At 44.2% G+C, this 21,208-nt stretch overlaps 1 protein-coding gene across 1 annotated transcript in view; it reads right to left on the bottom strand.

Moving 5' to 3' along the window:
* Nucleotides 1–21,208, bottom strand: part of chrnb3a (cholinergic receptor nicotinic beta 3 subunit a) — a 35,025-nt gene that overhangs the window by 7,407 nt on the left and 6,410 nt on the right. The window contains exons 2-4 of the mRNA XM_048197642.1: nt 5,081–5,232; nt 1,357–1,401; nt 1,167–1,276 (exon numbers count right to left, since the gene is read on the bottom strand). Coding sequence (XP_048053599.1) covers nt 1,167–1,276; nt 1,357–1,401; nt 5,081–5,232 — 307 coding nt within the window. The remainder of the gene's footprint in view (nt 1–1,166; nt 1,277–1,356; nt 1,402–5,080; nt 5,233–21,208) is intronic.

Raw genomic sequence — 21,208 nt, forward strand, 5'->3', positions numbered from 1 at the left:
GACCTTCACAATTCCTTTTCAATATACTAATGCAGAAACACATCCTCACATGTGTTCACCCCCAAGATTGGTTTGCGAGGTGGGCATGGCGCCATGACACACATCGGGTGATCATCACACTGATCTGTTGCCACACTTTCAGACCGTGATCGGGCACTATATGCAATGGGCACACAGCCTCGGGCTCCTTGACAGGACCTCGACTGCAGTGGAATATCAACTGCCTTGAATTGTTAGCAGCACTGCTGGCCCTGCACCAGTTTCGACCATTGCTGCAGAACAAGCTCATATTGGTCCGGACAGACAACACTGCGATGGTGGCATACTGTACATCAACCAGTCTACTACAATAGGTTTACATACATCCAAGGTCAAAAAACACCACTTACATTTTCTCATATGCATTACAGCATCACTTTTTTCTCACGGTGTCTGAAATGGTTCAATAATGGATTTTCTCTCTTTTTTCACCCCTCCTTTCTGAGAGCCTACTTTGATCTGATGGGCCAGTCTGTTGTGAATGGTCAACCGCTTACAGTGTGTGTCGGAAACAAAACGGCCATTACCATATCTGAATTTCATCTCCGGAGGCTTGCTCAGCACTTGTATACACAGTGAAATAAACAGTAACGATGGTGTCAATTCGAGCCCAAGTCCATGTCCTTTGGTGGATTTGTTTTTGTAGCGCAGAAAATGGTGTCTTCTTGACATGTCGACAACATGGCTACAACTACAGTTTTTGAGGGCATGTCAAAGTAGACGTTGTTCATAGGCAGCCAATAAAGACCATATGCTGGCATTATGCAAATTTGTTACAAATCTACGCAGGTTTGAGCAGGAAGTAAGACTGGAATCACTGACAGCTTGTTTCAGGCAGCTCAGAATCAGTTACAATTACTCCATTCATTGTGCACTTTGATATTCAAAACTTTGTAGACCTTACATACACTAACAGCTATATAACACACTACATGAAAGGTAATATCAGAAAAAGCATAACAGGGTGCTTTAAATACACCTAGTGTGTGTCATCTAGAACAAGCACATAAAAACTGGCAAATTGTAGTCCGAATAACATTGGATAAAGCCAAGATACAATTGTATTATGTAATATATAATAACTTGAATGACATTATACACAGATAAGAGATCATGAAAAGACTTACTTCTCATAAAGGACAATGTCTGGTAGCCAGATAGTTTCTGAGGGCACTCTGATGGATGTGATTCCACCATAATCTTCTGGATTCCAACGAAGCTTATAGTCTGTCCACTCCTACAAGAAAGAGACCAATAAAGTATAAATCAAGAAGGTATTTTGGGACATACTATTAAAGACAAATTTCCTTGGGTTACCTGCCACAACCAGACATTTGTAGTCATTAGTTGATTCTTTTCATCCTGAAGAGAGAAATGAAGAAAATGCACAATGAAAGGTGATAAATAGCCATAGTTGATAAAATAATTTTACACCATACATGAGCTTGAACTACATAACATGTTTTAAATGAACCCAAATGCACTATTTCTCTCAAAGCCTCTAAAAATCTCTCACTATTGACCTACTTGTGTCATAAAAGTGGTTAACTCAACTGTGCTATTTATATATGCAGCACAAAAGATAGTATCTTATGTCTTTTGTTTCATTAAATTGAAATTCAGACCCTGAATAGGAACCAATATACTGAGGCACATCTGTTAAATAAGAATGGTGTGAAAATCAATTGTTCCCACAGTGTTCAGCGTTTCACCAGCCAGAAAATTTACACTGTAAAAGTCGTGACAACAAGGTGAGCGCTGAACACCAAGTAGTGTTGATTACAGGATATGACCATCAGGTGGCTCTGCAGGACTAATATATATGGGATGTGTCTGAATCCTAAAACAAATGCCTTGCCGCCTCACTGCCCAGTCTAAATAGGCTTCAAAAAGGCTTCCAACAAAGTGAACTTTAGACATAATCAAGCAAATATTTAATGACTAAAATACTTAAAAATGTTAGTTAGTAAAAATGTACATTTATAAATTATTTTAATAATTAAATTCTCCATCAGATGTCATTTTATTTTTTCCACAAACCACTGAAAAGCATGAACAGGATTGTGGGATATCAAAGGCAGTCTTCAAAAATCAATCAGATTTTTAGATCAGATTCTTAGTTAGCAGGATGTTATGTTGATTTAAACATTATATTTGGACAGCTTCTGACCTCCTGCTCGCATAGGCTAAATTCTCAACACCCAGAGTGCTACTCAATAAGAATGAAAGGGATAGTTCACCCAAAAATCAATTTCTGTCCATTTTTACAGAATGATCAACTTCACTTGTTAAATCCACAATAAAGTTGTAACTGCCAGTGTGAAACTCTGGATCTTTGTTAAGCCAAGTCTTTCCAAGTTGTCTAAAGAATAATGTCAGAATCAAGTTGGTACTGATCTTAATAACTTTTAATGTCCATGGTACAATTCTAGCCTGTACATATTTTGTGTGCTTTTAATAAAGAATATTGATAATAATTTACAATAATGATAAAATCACATCATATACCTCATGTTGCAATTGTATTGTCATTTCAATAATTACAATACAATAATTGTATTGTAAATTTGTAAGTTGTAAATAGGCACATCCCAAGAATAAGTCATGACTTAGCATGGTGACAAGACTTGGCATGTATCACACTTATTGTAATTTTTTTTTTTTTTCATTGAAATTATTGTAAATAAGTAAAATGTGATTGTATTAACAACTTGTCTTTACAATAACAAAACAACTTTAGAAAAACTGAGCACCAAGAACGCTGTTTGCGTTACTCTAATTCCAGTGAAGTATGCAAAGGAAATTAACATTTCATAGGTAAACGATTAAACATCTCCACATCTTGTAGATTTATTAACCTCCCACTATTAAATAGAGAAAGTCTCACTGTAACGTCAGCCAGTAGTTACGGGGGAAGTGTCAAATGCAAATATGTTCATACAGTAAGACATAATAACTCACACACTTCCTGTACAATGCATTATTGCATGATTTATGGATTTATGGACTGTTGCACTAACTCAGACTGATTTGTTTTAACGTGGGCAACTGGCACTAGCTAAAAGGGATAGTTCACATACTGTAAAAGTGAAAATTCTGTGATTATTTACTCTCATTGTTCCAAACCTGTATTCTGTTCAAATAATTATCTGAAGAATCCATTTGCAGCTCTTACCATGCAGTGACAGTTCATAGTGACCAGAGGGCTTCCTCTCATAACACCTTACACCATTCTCAACTGGCTTTACTCTCCGCTTATTCACCATGGTAAAATGAATGAATAATGAATGTCTGAGCACATCTACATAAAACAAATGATTGCCAATACATCTGAAAGAAAAGCATAGTATGTTTTCTAGGGCTAATAAACATAATTATGTAATAATTATAACATTTCTAACAGAATTATTCACAACCGTCCATTTTACAGTTGGGTGTTTGCATAAGGTCTAGACGCAAATGTTAAAATATTTCAAAGCACCTAAACCTAAAATCCGATCCAAAAATTTTGCATAACCATATGGTTCACACATTTCACACAAGACATGATAGAGGCAACACTGATTTTGCCATAGAAAAGACAGAGGCTAGCTGTGACAAAGGGAAGATGTTTCAAGACAAAAATCTTTTTAAGGTTAGAAATTTTAAGGTTACGAGTCAAAAGTCCAGTAACACAAATGGTTGTTTTCTCTAACAGTAAGTTGGTTTCAAACACCTAATTTTCCAAATTACTTCTGCATTGTGTTTTTTATTTAAAATACTAACAGATCTCTGTATCAGTCTTTCTTTAAAATTATTATGGCTTTTTATGTACTACAGTAGTATATTAATCATTAATGCAATATCCAACAACAATATTTGGAACAATTAAAAAAAATCTTTTTTTTTTTTTTTTTCATACAATGGAAGGCAATGGAAGCCAACAATGGAAGCCAACCTCTTTGAAGGTGAGTAAATGGCAACAGAATTTTCATTTGTGGGTGAACTATCCTTTTAATACTAAATATATATTATATAATTGGTATTAATAGTTTCATTTTAAACTCTAATTATATTCGACCATAGCCCAAACTGCGTCTCCTGGTTTATTTTTTAAAAAGGGTTCTATAGAACTGTTGACACAAATGATCATCTGGAAATATTGTGTTGTGGTATGGCATAATAAAACTAAGTCTAGTAATATTACACACACATATAAGCATTTTTAATCAGGTTCTTGAACGCTCAGCATCAGCAAGATCAATACAGTGGGTCACCAGAGAAGAGGGGAACAGAGAGAGAGAGAGAGAGAGAGAGAGAGAGAGAGAGAATAAATTAGATAGAGTATAGAAAAAGTGTGATACAGCTGGTTGTCATGATGATGTGTTGAGTAAATAAAGTCTATAAACTATGATCTGAGTTGCCATTCTCATATCCTTCCTAAACTAATCAGTTCTGTTCTATAATGAAAGTGAGAATAGGCTGTTCCAATTAAAGTTGCGACCGACTTCAGCATTGTAACATATTTCAGAGTGAAAGAGAATGAGAAAAATAAATGAATGCCATTCCAAAAGGGCAGCAAACTTTCAGATTACAAGATGACAAAAAAAATAAACCATTCTGTGGTTTAACTTGGTTTAAATTAATTGTTCACCACAAGACTAGTAATGTGCGGGTCGATTTTTAGTAAATAGAGTCTATTTTGCTTTTATTCGGACTTGCCTGAGTTTTACTATGTGCATGTGCCTCTGGGTAAACAACAGTAGACAAAAACAATCTGTTCAACCTTGGTTTCATGTTTCATCTGGTACATCCTAGTTCTCTTTTTTGAACTTCGGATGTTCTCGGACAGCAAAGCAGCGGACAGCATTGGACAACTGTTTTTATGTCATTAGCCTAAGGACTTTTTTTTCACCCTTTGTGCATGTTTACACATTGTGTTCAGTAAAGAGTAAAGACATAAAAACGTATTATTGTTTGTGTGTGTGCTATTTGCTTAGTAATTCTGTGACTTAGTTGAAGATCCGATTTTACAATGGATATGTGTGTGTGTGTGTCTCACCACATCCACCAGCTGGGAAATCTTCAAACCGAAGCGAACAGTAATCGTGTCGTTGGCATGAAGGACAGGTCTCACCCACTTCTGATAACCCCGAAAAAGATTCCTCAACAAAGTGTCCTCCATCTCAGCCAATGAGACAAACTCCTCAGGAGCTAGAATGAGAGGTTGGAACAATTTAGAAAAAAACAAAATGACATAACAGCCTCAGGTGGCATGTGGTGATACGATATAGCATAATCTAAAGCTGCCACGCTAATTATCAGTGTTGTATAAGCCTATACAGTACATAAACATATCTGTATGGTTATGTAGGAAGTAGGTCCACATTTGATTTGCAGTCTTGAGAAATCACACATTAAATTCAGACACACACTCCCATGAGTGTTAGATGAGCACAGAGTCATGAAGTGACAGCTGGCTCCTCAGAGTTTCTTCTGTTGACGCAACCATTGCCATGACATGATGACCTCAGACAAGAGCACTACAGAGGGTGTCAGGAGAACAAGACAAGCCCTTAACTACACACACATACACACTAGGGTTTGGGATTTTTATACTGATGGGTCTCAAAAACGAGTACTCAAAGGATGGGGCATGCCCGTCATGGCGATTAATGAAAATATTTGATTTAAAACAATTACAAAAAAATAATATTGACAAATAAAAAATATGACCTGAAAATATGTCTATCAAAACATGAAAATATAATTTCAAAAATAACACTGCTAGATTATCAATAACGCATCAATGTTTTCGAAAAAGAAACATATGAAAGGAATAGCTGATAGGTGAAGCTGAAGAGTGAATGAACACCAGTAAACTATAGCCTGTTCTATATGACACATCCTATATGGCATTAACCCATTTGTGCCCAATTTTTCTGAATGGTTTCATGCATATAGTCCTGTTAATAGTGTCCTATGTGAACATGTTCTGCATTTATTTTCCCCAGGTTTTTTTTTTTTTTTTTTTCTTAAAAAACGTATTTGAATGTGCGGCAACTATAGTTGCCGGTGGGCAAATATGTTTGGTCCTTCTTCAGGGGTATGCGCCAGGGATGGGCTGTCGCGAGGAGCATGAGTTCTGGGAACCAGGTCCGGTTGGGCCAGTACGGCGCAACTAGCAAGACCTGCTTCCTCATCCTCCCTGACTATGCACAGTGTCTGTGCGAGAAGGCTCACTGGGGGAAAACGCATATTTGTGTAGGCCCCGGGGCCAGCTGTGTGCATTCGTGCTGAGGGTCCTCTCGGTCAGGGAATAAAACAACTGGCAGTGGGCGGATTCCTGAGAGGCAAACAGGTCCACCTGTGCCTCCCCGAATCGGCTCCAGATCAGCTGGACCGCCTGGGGGTGGAGTCTCCACTCCTCCGAGAGCGTGAGCTGTCGTGAGAGCGCGTCGGCCGCACGATTGAGCTCGCCCGGGATGTTGGAGGCGCGCAGCTACCTGAGTCGGCTCTGACTCCACAGGAGGAGATTGCCGGGCGAGTTGCGATATGCGACGGGAACGCAGACCACCCTGGTGGTTGATGTACGCTACCGTCAATGTGTTGTCCGTCCGGACCAGCATATGCTTGCCCTGCAGCAGCAGTCGAAACCGGCGCAGAGCAAGGAGTACTGCTAGCAACTCGAGGCAGTTGATGTGTCAGTGGCGTTGGGGTCCTGTCCAGGAGCTCGACACCGACTGACCACTGCATATGGCACCCCAGCCAGTGGTGGAGGCATCTGTTGTAACAAAAACATGCCTGGACACTTGTACTAGGGGCACTCCGGCCCATAGAAAAGCAAGGTCCGACCACGGGCTGAATGTGCAGCGACAACTCGGTGTGATGACACACGGAGTGAGCCACGGTGCCATGCCCACCTCGGGACTCGTTGTGAAGCCAGTGCTGAAGCGGTCTCATATGAAGCAATCTGAGCGGCGTGACCGTGGCTGCGGATGCCATATGCCCCAGGAGCCTCTGAAATTGTTTCAGTGGGACTGCTGTTTTCCGCGAGAACGAATTCAGGCAGTTCAGCACCGACTGTGCATGCTCGTGGTGAGACGTGCTGTCATGTTGACCAAGTCCAGCTCCACACCGAGAAAAGAGATGCTCTGCACGGGGCAAAGCTTGCTCTTTTCCCAGTTGACCCGAAGCCCCAACTGGCTGAGGTGACTGAGCACCAGGTCCCTGTGTTCGCACAAAATGCTCTCACGACTGGGCCAGAGTGTGCCAATCGTCGAGGTAGTTGAGAATGCGAACGCTCACTTCCCTGAGCGGGGCAAGGGCCCCCTCTGCGACTTTGGTAAAGACGCGAGGGGACAGGGACAGCCCAAAGGGTAGGACCTTGTACTGATATGCCCGCCCCTCGAACCCAAACTGCAGGTGTCGAGGAAGGATCGAGACATGAAAGTACGCGTCCTTCAGGTCGATCGCTGCAAACCAATCCTGGGCGCGAACGCACGTAAGGATGCATTTCAGCGTGAGCATCTTGAACGGGAGCTTGTGAAGGGCCCGATTCAAGACACGCAGATCCAAGATTGGCCGTAACCCCCCGCCTTTCTTGGGTACTATGAAGTACGGGCTGTAAAACCCAAACTTCATCTCCGCTGGAGGGACAGGCTCTATTGCGTCCTTCGCCAAAAGAACCGCAATCTTCGCCCGCAGGACAGGGGCATTTGGACCCGTCACCGAAGTGAACAGAACGCCGCTGAACCTGGGGACCAGGGGACGCCTGGTGAACTGAATCGCGTAGCCGAGTCTGACTGTCCGAATGAGCCAACGGGATGGGTTGGGAAGGCGTAGCCACACCCCCAAGCACTGTACGAGTGTAACCATCCAGGCAGCAGAAGTACCCACGGGGGGGCAGCATGGAGCAGTGTGGCCCAACTCGGGAGGCAGTGCATCCCGAAGTCGAGGCCATGAGTGGGTCTCCAAAACAGAGCAGTCTCCAAAACTTCTGGGTCTCCCGTCTCAGCCTCTTAGCCTTCTTCTTCTTGGAAGAAGACTTGGTGGCCTGGGCGGGGGGTGTGGCTTTCCTGCGGGAGGCTCGGGGAGGATGGGATGGCTCCAATCTCCCGGAAGCCTGAGCCGCAGGAGGACGCCCTCGGCGAGGAGCAGACAGAGGCGCGGCCCATGGCGGATTGGTGGCAACATCACGCCGGGGCAGGATGTGTTTTATGGCCTCCGTCTGCTTTTGCACTGCCGAGAACTGCTGTGCGAAGTCCTCGACAGTGTCGCCGAAGAGGCCGGCCTGGGAGATGGGGGTGTCAAGAAAGCAAACTTTGTCGCCGTCCTTCATCTCAGCCAGGTCCAACCAAAGATGCCGTTTCTGGACCACCAGGGTGGACATCGTCTGACCCAGGGCGCGCGCTGTGACCTTTGTCGCCCGGAGGGCGAGGTCAGTCGCTGTGCGCAGCTCTTGCAAAAGCCCTGGCTCAGAACTACCCTCGTGCAGCTCTTTCAGAGCTTTCGCCTGATGGACCTGCAAGATGGCCATGGCGTGCAGGGCAGAGGCCGCCTGTCCAGCGGCGGAGTAAACCTTGGCAGCGAAAGCGGCCGTGGTCTTACCCGTCTTGGATGGGAGACGCGGACGGTTCCGCCAGGTGGCCGGCGGACTGCGGGCACAAGTGCACCGCAATCGCACGTTCCACCTGCGGAATATCCACGTACCCCTTGGCGGCCCTGCCATCGAGGGTAGTGAGAGTGGAGGAGGAAGAAGAACGATTTCTGGCAGTGTGAGGTGCCATCCACATCTTCTGGAGCTCCTCATGCACCTCTGGGAAGAATGGCACTGGGGCAGGACGTGACTGGGAGCCACGCCCCGAACACAGAAGCCAATCATCCAATCGCGAGCGCTCCGCCTTCGACTGAGCAGGAGTCGTCGTCGCTCTCTGAGTTGTCCAGCCCACTCCCTGATGCAGCAATCGACATCTGGTCCTCCTCCGGAGCGCCGAAAGTGCCCCCATTCGGCGGACCTGACGAAGTTGCTCCCACTGTGATCCTCAGATCTCCCAGAGTACTAACCGGACCAGCGGCCACTACAGCCGGTGGTGCTGGGGTAGTAGCAGAGGGGACTCTAGCCTCCGTGTTAAAGAAGGAGAGTCGTGATCTCAACGCCAACATAGACATGCCCTCGCAGTTAGGATATGTACCATCCACGAGAGCTGACTCAGCATGCTGTTTACCCAGACACGTGAGACAGTGATCGTGGCCGTCAGAGGAGGTCAGGAAACAACCGCATCCAGAAACACACGGACGAAAAGACATCTTGAAAAAGACGCTGATCGCCCGTGCATTATACCTTAGATGCCCAACCCTAGTAAATACACAACATAGACTTAACTTGTATCTGCACAAAAGGACACAAATACAAGTGAACTTGAACTAAGTTACTCCCATTGTGCATGCGCTCTTCCTATAACGACACGCTGAAACACAGGCAATTAGAGCATAAAGAACCCACAATATTCTATAGTGTTCTCATTTTAATGTCATGTATGGCAGATTGGTGCAAGTACAACTGGCTGCAGCCTACAGAATAGGCCCATCCGCCCCATACCTACTCTGATTGGCTCAATCATCTTTCATAGGCATACATGATAGGTCATGTGTTCGTAGTCTGTGTAGGATGGAGTATATGTAGTTTAAATCTATATGAACTGGAAAAGCTGTGCAGTTACAGATAAGTTTGTGAACCACTTGCAGAATCTTTGAAAATGTGCAAAAGTTATTATACAAAATGCATGTTATTTTTTATTTAGTACTGTCCTGAGTAAGATATTTCACATAAAAGATGTTTACATATAATACATAAGACAAAAAAATAGCTGAATTTATTAAAATGACCCAGTTCAAAAGTTTGTGAACCATTGATTCTTAATACTGTGTGTGGTTACCTGGATGATCTACAACTGTTTTTTGTTGTGTGATGGTTGTTCATGAGTCCCATAGTTACAGAAGGTTTTATTGTTTTTTATTAGCCATGTTGGGTGCAGTTGTATGATAACTAAATGACACTGCAATAGTGTGCCTCCCTTGCTAATTTAGCTTTTATGAAACTTTCTTTTTCTTTACTACATTGCAAATCATAATATTAGACTTTTTCCTCCACTTAATTTCTGTCAGGATCACTATCGTCAAAGATGACTGGCAGTTAGCATTCAGTTTGGATTGGCGGTATGGTTCTGTTCTGGGCAAGAACTCCCTGCCCATCCATGCAGCCTAGCATGGATAAGAGCAGGGAGAGCAGTGATAACCTTAATGACAATTAAATGTAACACATAATTGAGAAATTAATCTGATCAAGAGGAATATCAGGGCATGTCCTGACTGGACAATGGAGGAGCTGGGGATGGAGGAGGGTAATTAGCTCCTGAGCAATCCGATAAAGCTGCTGATAATACTGAATGGACCATATATATATATATATATATATATATATATATATATATACGGAATGCAGTGATAGGCTTCGCAATTCTTACAGTTAAATGTGGATCAGCTGAATGTCAGCTGATGCAGCTGATGCAAGCTTAACTGCAGCAGTTAACAAGTCAAGTGAACAATAAACACTTGATTTGGTCATCATCAGTGTTTTGGAAAAAGAAACATTTAAAAAGAATATGACTTTATCAAATAAATCAATCATAATCAATAATGTTGGGCATTGCCATTTGAGCTGACACTGAAGAGTGAATGTACACCACCAATTGCATCCTATTGTTACGGTATACAGGAGACAGACACAGATGTAACAGGTAATGGTTTTTTATTTGACCACAGTAGAGCAGGTGAACACACACAGGTGAGTGAACTGGTTGTAGAGATGTTTGAGCAGGTAGTATGAGGAATAGTTACTGTCCTTTCTTTTGCAGGTAGATATACGCTGGAGCTTGGAGATCGCTGGAGAACAGGGGAGCTGACTGGAACACACCCACACAGCAGACGAGGCACACAGAGGGAAGGAGACACGCTGGAGACAGGTGAGTATACGAAGAGGAGTCATTGAGGTAAGCATAACATAGGGTATATGCGAACGAGACCGGACGTGGAGTGCTGTGTGCGTGTGTGCTTTAAAGTGCTGTTGATGAGTGAAGTGATGAGGTGCAGGTGGCGGTGATCAGTACTCTGGGGATGGCGTGCGCTGTGATTGGTGGAGGTTGGAACCTGACGTGTCTGTGACAGTACCCCCCCCTCCACGGCCCGCTCCAGAGGGCCGAGGACCCCGACGCCGTGGTGGTCGTCCTCTTCCCCGCGGTGCCGGTCTCTCAGGGTGACTGTCGTGGAATGTTTGGAGTAAGCTGGGGTCTAAGATGTCATTCCTTGGGACCCAGGAGCGCTCCCCGGGGCCGTATCCTTCCCAATCCACTAGATACTCCAGCTGACCACCACGACGCCGGGAGTCCAAGATCTCACGAACCTCATATGCAGCTCCGTCCTCCAGGATGAGTGGAAGGGGGGGTTCGGCGGGAGCCACGTCAGGTCCTGTGGGAAGAACAGAAGGGTGGTGAGCTTTCAGAAGTGACACGTGGAAAGTGGGGTGTATACAATACCCTTGTGGAAGACGGAGTTGATAGGTGACTGGGTTGACCTGCTTGACGATGGGGAATGGGCCAATGAACCTGGGACTCAGCTTTCTGCAGGGCAGACGCAGTCTGATGTCTCGGGTGGGTAGCCAAACCATCTGACCAGGCTGGAAGACAGGGGTGTTGGAACGTCGGAGGTCGGCTACCATTCTGCGTCTGCGCAGGGCTCGTTGCAGTTGATGGTGTGCTGAGTCCCAGACCCTCTCGCTCTCTCAGAACCAGTAATCCACTGCCGGAACGTTGGAGGATTCCCCATCCCAGGGGAACAGTGGGGGTTGGTAGCCGAGTACGCACTGGAACGGTGTGAGTCCTGTAGTTGACTGTCGGAGAGAGTTTTGGGTTATTGACGAAGACGGGTGAGGACCTCCGCAACGTGTTGGCGATGTTCGGCCTGGCTCCGGGAGTATATGAGAATGTCGTCGATGTAGACTAGGACAAAACGGTGGAGAAACTCCCGGAGCACCTCATGAATGAAATCCTGGAATACGGAGGGGACGTTGACCAGTCCATACGGCATAACCAGGTAATCGTAGTGGCCAGTAGGGGTGATGAAGGCGGTCTTCCACTCGTCCCCCTCACGTATCCGGATGAGGTTATACGCGCTGCGGAGGTCCAGCTTCGTAAACACAGTGGCACCACGGAGATGTTCCAGGGCCGCTGGGACGAGAGGAAGGGGATACCGGAACTTGACAGTTATTTTGTTGAGGGAGCGATAATCGATGCATGGCCGCAAGCCTCCGTCCTTTTTAGCCACGAAGAAGAAACTGGAAGCAGCAGGGGAAGTAGACGGCCTGATGTAACCTTGGGTGAGGGCTTCCTTGATGTAATCCTCCATGGCCTTCTCCTCCGGGATGGAAAGAGGGTATATCTTACCCTTTGGCACTGGTTCACCCGGAAGCAGGTCGATGGCACAGTCCCATGGCCGGTGTGGAGGCAGCTTGGAAGCACGTTGCGGGCAGAAGACATCGCTGAAGGGGGCGTAACACTTGGGAATGCCGACGGAGCGTTGTTCGACTGGACTTTCGATGGACGTGGCGCAGAGAGAGAGGTCAGGAGAAGGAGATGGTGGAACAGGAAGTTCAGCCAGACAGCGAGAGAAGCATGTGTCGCCCCACTTCAGGATTTCGCCCGTTTTCCAGGAGATGATCGGGTTATGCTGCTCCAACCAGGGGCGCCCCAGAACCACGTCAGCGGTGGAGTCCTCCAGAACCAGAATATGAGCCTCTTCTCGGTGTAGTAAACCAACTTGAAGTGTTACTGGTCCAGCCACGGTGCGGACGCGCTTACGGCTCAGGGGTCTGCCGGTTAGTGAGTTGAGCGTGTAGATGGTAGGAGACGGAGTGGTCTTGAGACGTAGTTGGCGACAGATGGCTCCGGAGGCGGCGTTCTTCAGACGATAGGCGAGAGTGTTCCACATCCATTGGTACTTGAGCTGGTTCTGGGGTGCTGACGGGTTCGGATCGGCAGAGGAGCACGTTGGAGAGGGACTGGTCCTGGTGCTCTTGGATGCACGCTTGCATGCGAGTGGCGCAGCGAATGGAGAGCTGGATGAACTTTTCTAGGCCGATGGAGTCCTCGCACGCAGCGTGATGCAGCCGCACCCGAGGTTCTAATCCTTGACAATAAGTTGTTATCAGGGCTTGTTCATTCCATCCGCTGAGTGCTGCAAGCGTTCTGAATTGCAAAGCATAATCGTAAATAGACAGTGATCCTTGTTTCAAATTATAAAGTTTCTCACCAGTTGAAGAGTCCGTGATCGGTTTCCCGAACACTTCCCGGAAGTGGGAAATAAACGCCGAGTAGGATTGGGTTACAGCGCCCCGCTGGGACCAGATGGAGTCGGCCCATTTTAATGCTTTGCCGAGTTGAGAAATAATGAACGCTATCTTGGACGTGTCACTCGGGTACAGGTGCGGCTGCATCTCCAGGACCAGTGTGCATTCCAGCAGATATCCGCTGCAATCCTCCGCCGATCCTGAGTAGGGCACCGGTTTAGCCATGGGACTGGCGTACGGCGGCAGCGAAGGAGGACTGTTGACATTGTCTGTGGTGTTCGCTGGTGCAGGTGAAGGGACAGTAACTGGAGATGGCGGTGGAGGATGGATGGTTAATGTGCGCCGAAGCGCATCCACGAGTTCCTGGAAGGGATCCGGCTGGCTCATACTGGGTCTGCGGTGTTGGTCCGGTCTTCTGTTACGGTATACAGGAGACAGACACAGATGTAACAGGTAATGGTTGTTTATTTGACCACAGTAGAGCAGGTGAACACACACAGGTGAGTGAACTGGTTGTAGAGATGTTTGAGCAGGTAGTATGAGGAATAGTTACTGTCCTTTCTTTTGCAGGTAGATATACGCTGGAGCTTGGAGATCGCTGGAGAACAGGGGAGCTGACTGGAACACACCCACACAGCAGACGAGGCACACAGAGGGAAGGAGACATGCTGGAGACAGGTGAGTATACGAAGAGGAGTCCTTGAGGTAAGCATAACATAGGGTATATGCGAACGAGACCGGACGTGGAGTGCTGTGTGCGTGTGTGCTTTATAGTGCTGTTGATGAGTGAAGTGATGAGGTGCAGGTGGCGGTGATCAGTACTCTGGGGATGGCGTGCACTGTGATTGGTGGAGGTTGGAACCTGACGTGTCTGTGACAACTATATTATGTTAATCAGATATACAACATAAAAGTAATACTACAACTTCCATCTGCACAAAAGAATATGAATGAGCATGTGAACTTGACCGTGCTCAGAATTCCCGTTGTGGATACTCTGAAACAAAAGCAACAAAAACACAAAAGAATTTACAACAATCTTTAACAATAGTGTTCTAATTATAATGTTATGTATATGGCAAATTGGCACTGTACGCCTTGCATTTTACTGTATTTTCATGATCAAAATGATTCCAGGCATCACTGCGTGCTTTCAAATCTATAGTTTACTTTACAGGTCTGGATGGCATGCTGTCCTAATTCTAATCAATCAGATCTCAAGTACTGCCCAAAATGCTGCAATAACCATTCATAAAAAAAAAAAAATGTTTTTTAAAATCATGGCGATCATTGTTTCCTTCCAAGGGAACTCGCACTGCATCAGAGTAGTGATGCTACGGGAATGGCTCTGCGTGACTGCATCCTGAAGCATGTGGGAAATCGTCTCAGGTTACAAATGTAACCATTGCTCCTTGAAGCATGTGAAACTAGTCCAATCCTGATTGGCATTGTGTCGTGACAGAGTATGGTTGGCACACCACGGAAACCACAAAGTTTAGGCAACACTCAACAGTTTCAGCTTCTGATAGACTGAAGCAAGTTGCTCTCAGGCATTCAGGAGGTGTGGCAAAGGGCATCTCGTTCCCTTCTCAGTAAACAATGGTTACTGTCATAATCTTAGACGTTTCCTTTCAAGGGAACTTGCACAGCATCGAATGATGACACTTTGAGGAACAAAATGCCCACTGTGCCACAATAATGCCTGTCCTGGTGTGAAACCTGTCTGGGCACAGCTCAGGGTGAGAGTATTCAAGAACCCAATGTGGATGGAAGATTACGACTATTAAACCCCATGAACGTGTGTGGGGAGGCCCAAACCGCAGCATCACAGACTTCTTGGAGGGAAACCCCTTACAACAGAGCCTTTGAGGATGCAACACTTCTTGTAGATTGTGCTCTGATCAGCAGAGGCGAAGGCATACCGCGCGCCTCATACACTGCAGTTTTGACAATCCACCTTCTGATGGTCTGCTTTGACACTGGGGACCTATGCACATTGGCCTCCAGAGCCCTAACTGGGCACACAAGGTGTAGCTTCTCTAGATCTGCCGACACATGTGGTGAAGGATGAAAGGCCTGGAGAACAATAGACTATGCCACATTAGTCGGCACCTTAGCACATAACCCGGTGTAGGGTGGAGAATGGCTTTAGCTCTCCCAGAAGCGAACTCCAAACAGAAAAGAGAGACAGACAGGGCTTGTAAGTCCCTCACACTTTTGAGGGACGTAATCAGGAACATAAGCCACCTTTAAAGTAAGGAACTTCTCTGACACAGACACGATGGGTTCGAAGGGTGCCAGGGATAACCCTTCTAGAAATATAGCCAGGTCCCATGTTGAAACCTTGGCATGGGCCGCAGGCCTCATCCTCAGCGCACCACAAAGGAAACAAATAACCAAGTGGTGTCTTCCCAATGGTCTATGGAATGCAGCTATGGCCGTCATGTAAACCTTAAGGGTGGATGGGGAAAGACCCCTAGATAAACAATCTTGAAGAAACTCTAGACTGAAGCTACTGGGCAGTTAACTGGGTCCAACTGATGCGATAAAATGAATACTCTCTACTTTAAAGCGTATAATTTACTCATGGAGGGAGCTATAGAGTTTAGGATTGTCTCAACAACCTCAGTTGAGAGACCAAACTCTAGGAGCTGGTCCTCCTCAGAGGCCAGACCCATAGTTTCCACATCTCCTGGAAAGGGGTGACATATTAAGCCTCTGGCTTGAGACAGAAGGTCCATCCTGGCTGGAATGTTCCATGGAGGCCTATGAGGTCTGAAAAACATACTCGGGCTGGGAAATCAAAATCAGACTACCAAGATCAGACTGACCCCATCCTGGCAGACCCTCTCCAGAACTCCTGGGCTGTACCACACCTGTACCATGGTATCCATCCTGCATGAGGGAGAACAATAGTGACCAGTGGGTTGTCTTTCGGGATGCAAACAGGTCAACATCCGCTTGGTCAAACTTCCTCCAGATTAACTCCACTCTCAGGGTGGAGTCTCCATTCCCCAGGCCTCAGCCCCTGCCTCGAATAGGATGTCTGCCTCCACATTCTAAACTCCAGGGATATACATAGTTCTGAGAGACAGCAGTTTGGCCTGAGACCAGAGCAACCTCAGACTCCCCTGGTGATTCAAGTACGAGACCACTGACATATTGTCTGTTTGAATAAGAACATGATGGCCTCTGAAGTGTTCCTGCTGAGGTCTGGGAGGAAGCACCTCAAAGAATTAAATACAGCCAGCATCTCCAGGCAATTTATGTGCCATGAGAGATGATGCCCTCTCCACAAAACCACTGAGCAGCCTTCCATGACTGCACCCCAGCCCGTGAGGGATGCATCCGTTGTCACAATTTACCAATGACACAGCGCTCCCAGCACTGGGCCTTGGGACAAGAACAAAGGTTTCTTCCATATAGTCAGGGAACGAAGGCATCTGCACATTACCCTGCACATACAGAATGGGTTTCCCCTCTGAAAAAAACCCTTGGTCCTGAGCCAACACTACAGGGGTCTCATGTAGAGCAGGTCAAAAGGAATTATGTTGGACCAAAGGGCACAAGGCAGTGGAGAAACAATCGATCAATTTCCTGAGGGCTGCTGCTGCTGCTGCTCCCCCTGGGACCACCCATGATATTGGCATACACATCAGCTGATAATTACCCAATGCTTGATTAAATAACTTTAATATATTTAAGAATCAGTGTATAGTTAATTTATAAAGTGAAGACTATGCAGTTTTTTTTTTACATTAGATTATTTAATTTCTTACTTGAATGCAACTATTAGTCCTACTGTAGGACGCCTTTGATTTTATTTTCCTCTAAACCACTAGATGGCACAAAAACATGCCGCAGCTCTTTCCTAAATATCCGTTTTCCAAAATGCACGTGCAAATTTGTCTGATCCTTGACGCGATTGCAAAGTTGATTCTGAGGTAGTTTGATGTAATGTTTGATGTTTTTTAAAATGTTGTTGATTTAAGTAGCAAATGAGAATCGATTAAATTAATGTTTGTATTTTCAGACAAAGGTCTTCTTAATGATTTTCAGTTTTGTTCAAGGTAATTCAAGCAACAGTTTTTCAATAATGGAAGAAGATGTAAAAGTATTGTATTTGGGGTAAAAAAAAAAAAGCGCCCCTGCTGTTGGGGCAAAAGGCACAATAATTAACATGATAATGAGTAGCTGACTGACTTTTCAATTTGTTGACGTGACATGGTTAGATTCAGATGGCAAATGTCATCAAATTGGGTATCCATCTTAGAGATAATAGCCATATTTAATGAAACAATCATATTTTAAAAAAAAAAATGATATTATCATTTCATAATAAAATATAATTTATTAGGGGCCAAGCCCCGAAGGGGCTGTAGCCCCTATTGTAATTGTACGTTTTCCCTTTTATTATTATTATTCTTCCTCCCGAATGGGAGTCTATGGCAGCCCTATCAACGGAACATGAGAAAATGATGAAATTTGGCACAGTTGTAGAGATGCTCATGAATAGTGATTGGACCAAATTTGGAGTCTCTAGAACCAACTCTATAGCGCCACCACCAGTTCAAATTTTCAACATTCTAACGGTTTTAACATTTGAACTGTTTGTCATAGAAAAATTAAATTTAGTTCATCTGATTCGTCTCTTCATGCTGATGCTATTCAACTTCTTACATTAAGTCTCCACCCATTACAGTAGCGGCCATTTTGAAAAGTACAGTATTTGTTTTTTTCGCTTCTTCTCCTTCAAAATTTGTCCAATTTTGTCCAAACTTTGATCAGGTGATCTTTGGTCTGAGCCGCACAGAAATGACTGAACAGATTTTTTTTATTCATCTTTGTTCAAAAGTTATGATGTCACGAAGTTAACGAGGTTGACCCAAAATTGCTATAGAGGCTGTATCTCGGCCAAACTTTGAGCAATCTAAACTAAAATTGGTACACTTGATCAAGACCATGATCTGAGGTTCCATGCCAAATTTGGGAACAGCGCCACCTACAGGTCATGAGATCTGAAAAATGGCTATTTTGGCCAATAACTTTTGAACACTTTATTAGAAAATCAAGATCTTGGTGTCTATGGATTCCCTGTGCCATGCCGAATCCGAGGATATCGAATTCGTCAACATCGGATGAACCACGTGTCCGCCATTTTGAATTTTGTCATAAATTGCAATAACTTTTAAACAATTTGACATATCTTCACACAAATTGGTACGTATGACCTTTAGAAGGTCCTGAAGGTACCTGAGAAGTTTCAACACAGCGCCACCTACTGTTCCACAGATGTAATGATTATTGCAAAACCACTTATAACTTTTGAAAACACTTTCCAAAATGTGTATGCTTTATGTCATTTTATTCCCTGGCTTATGCCGATTCCGACGATGTGTCATTTGTCATTTTCCTTAAATGTACCTGTCTGCCATATTGAATTAAATCAAAAACAGTTTTTTCGCTACTCCTCCCACAAATTTTGGTCAATTTTGTCCAAAATCAGCTCAGATGATCTTTGGACCGAGCCGCACAGAAATGACTGAACGGATTTTTGATATTCGCTACCATTCCCAAGATATTCATCTCTGAATGTGACCTTGCTTGTGTTTGTTGTCTTATACTAGTTAGCTTAGCACAGTAATTGCTTAGCATGCTAAACTATTGCTATTCTTTCTAATGTGGTCTTCAGTCAACAGGTTAACCAAAACTTAGTTGGCATTAAATAACTTTGCATACTAATATGGTTAACATGCTATGAAGCTTTTTTTTTTGTGAACTCTTTCTCACACTGAAACCTCTGCTTAGCATACTGATGAACTTGCATGGCTGATTAGCTCAATGTGTTACGCCACGGATCCCGAATGCTCTGCATCGTGGGTTCGAAACTCAGTGTGACACATGCCCAGACCGCATGAGGTACTGTGGCAGGAAAAGATGCAGAACTTGTGTCTGTTCTAGGCATTCTGCCTAAAACTGGTCTAATCTGAAGCTATCACATGCAATTCCTTTATGTCCAAATTCGTAGTTATTCTTCTTCCCCCTGTATGGTAATCAATGAACCATAAGAAGGAAAATTATCAAATTTGGCATGCTTGTATTGATAGTAATTAAAAGTAATTTGACCAACTTTGGAGTATCTAGGACTAAGTCTATAGCGCCACCACCAGTTCAAATATTCACTTTTGTAAAGGTTATAACTTTTGAACCCTTTGTTCCAGAAAAATGAATGTCAATACAACTGATTCCTCTCTTCATACTGATCACATTCAATATCTTACATTAAGTCTCCACCCAGTACAGTAGTGGCCATTTTGAAAAGTACAGTATTCCGTTTTTTCGCTACTCCTCCTTCAAAATTTGTCCAATTTTGTCCAAACTTTGATCAGGTGATCTTTGGTCTGAGCCGCACAGAAATGACTGAACAGATTTTTTTTATTCATCTTTGTTCAAAAGTTATGATGTCACGAAGTTAACGAGGTTGACCCAAAATTGCTATAGAGGCTGTATCTCGGCCAAACTTTGAGCAATCAAAACTAAAATTGGTACACTTGATCAAGACCATGATCTGAGGTTCCATGCCAAATTTGGGAACAGCGCCACCTACAGGTCATGAGATCTGAAAAATGGCTATTTTGGCCAATAACTTTTGAACACTTTATTAGAAAATCAAGATCTTGGTGTCTATGGATTCCCTGTGCCATGCCGAATCCGAGGATATCGAATTCGTCAACATCGGATGAACCACGTGTCCGCCATTTTGAATTTTGTCATAAATTGCAATAACTTTTAAACAATTTGACATATCTTCACACAAATTGGTATGGATGACCTTTAGAAGGTCCTGAAGGTACCTGAGAAGTTTCAACACAGCGCCACCTACTGTTCCACAGATGTAATGATTATTGCAAAACCACTTATAACTTTTGAAAACACTTTCCAAAATGTGTATGCTTTATGTCATTTTATTCCCTGGCTTATGCCGATTCCGACGATGTGTCATTTGTCATTTTCCTTAAATGTACCTGTCCGCCATATTGAAATAAATGGAAAACAGTTTTTTCGCTACTCCTCCTACAATTTTTGTCCAATTTTGTCCAAAATCAGCTCAGGTGATCTTTGGACCGAGCCGCACAGAAATGACTGAATGGATTTTTGATATTCGCTACCATTCCCAAGATATTCATCTCTGAATGTGACCTTGCTTGTGTTTGTTGTCTTATGCTAGTTAGCTTAGCATGCTAATTGCTTAGCATGCTAACCAGTTGTCATTCTCTTTAATGTGGCTCTTCAGTTATCAAGTTAACCATGAGCTTCATTAGCATTAAGTTAGCTTAGCATGCTAATATGGTTAGCATGCTAAGTAATGCTTTTTTTGTGAATTCTTTGTTAGACTAAAAGGTTTCTTCCACAGTCTGTTGAATGTGCATCCTCAAGTAGCTCAATGTGTAAAGCCAGTTATCTGAAGAGCCCTGTATCCGAAGTTAGTGGGTTCGAATCCCAGGTGGAGCGGTTTTATAAAATAGTGTGTTTTGATTCCTTTACTGCCTCTTGGATTAGAAATAAATGCTTTTTGTTTCATGCTGTGTTCATTTTCATCTAAGCTTATGTACATTCTGAGTTCATTCTTGCCCGTAATTCTGAACCAGCTGTTTCATGTTTGTTCATTTTCTGCTGTTTTTCCTCTTCCTGCTCTGTATTGCACTACAGCATGATGAGCTGCAGAATGATCTAAAGTGCAGCTTTATAAGAATTCTTCATTTTGAGTTCATTTTCACATGAACTAAT

This window comes from Megalobrama amblycephala, linkage group LG7 (genome assembly GCF_018812025.1).
Source record: "Megalobrama amblycephala isolate DHTTF-2021 linkage group LG7, ASM1881202v1, whole genome shotgun sequence".
In the NCBI taxonomy this organism is placed as follows: domain Eukaryota; kingdom Metazoa; phylum Chordata; class Actinopteri; order Cypriniformes; family Xenocyprididae; genus Megalobrama; species Megalobrama amblycephala.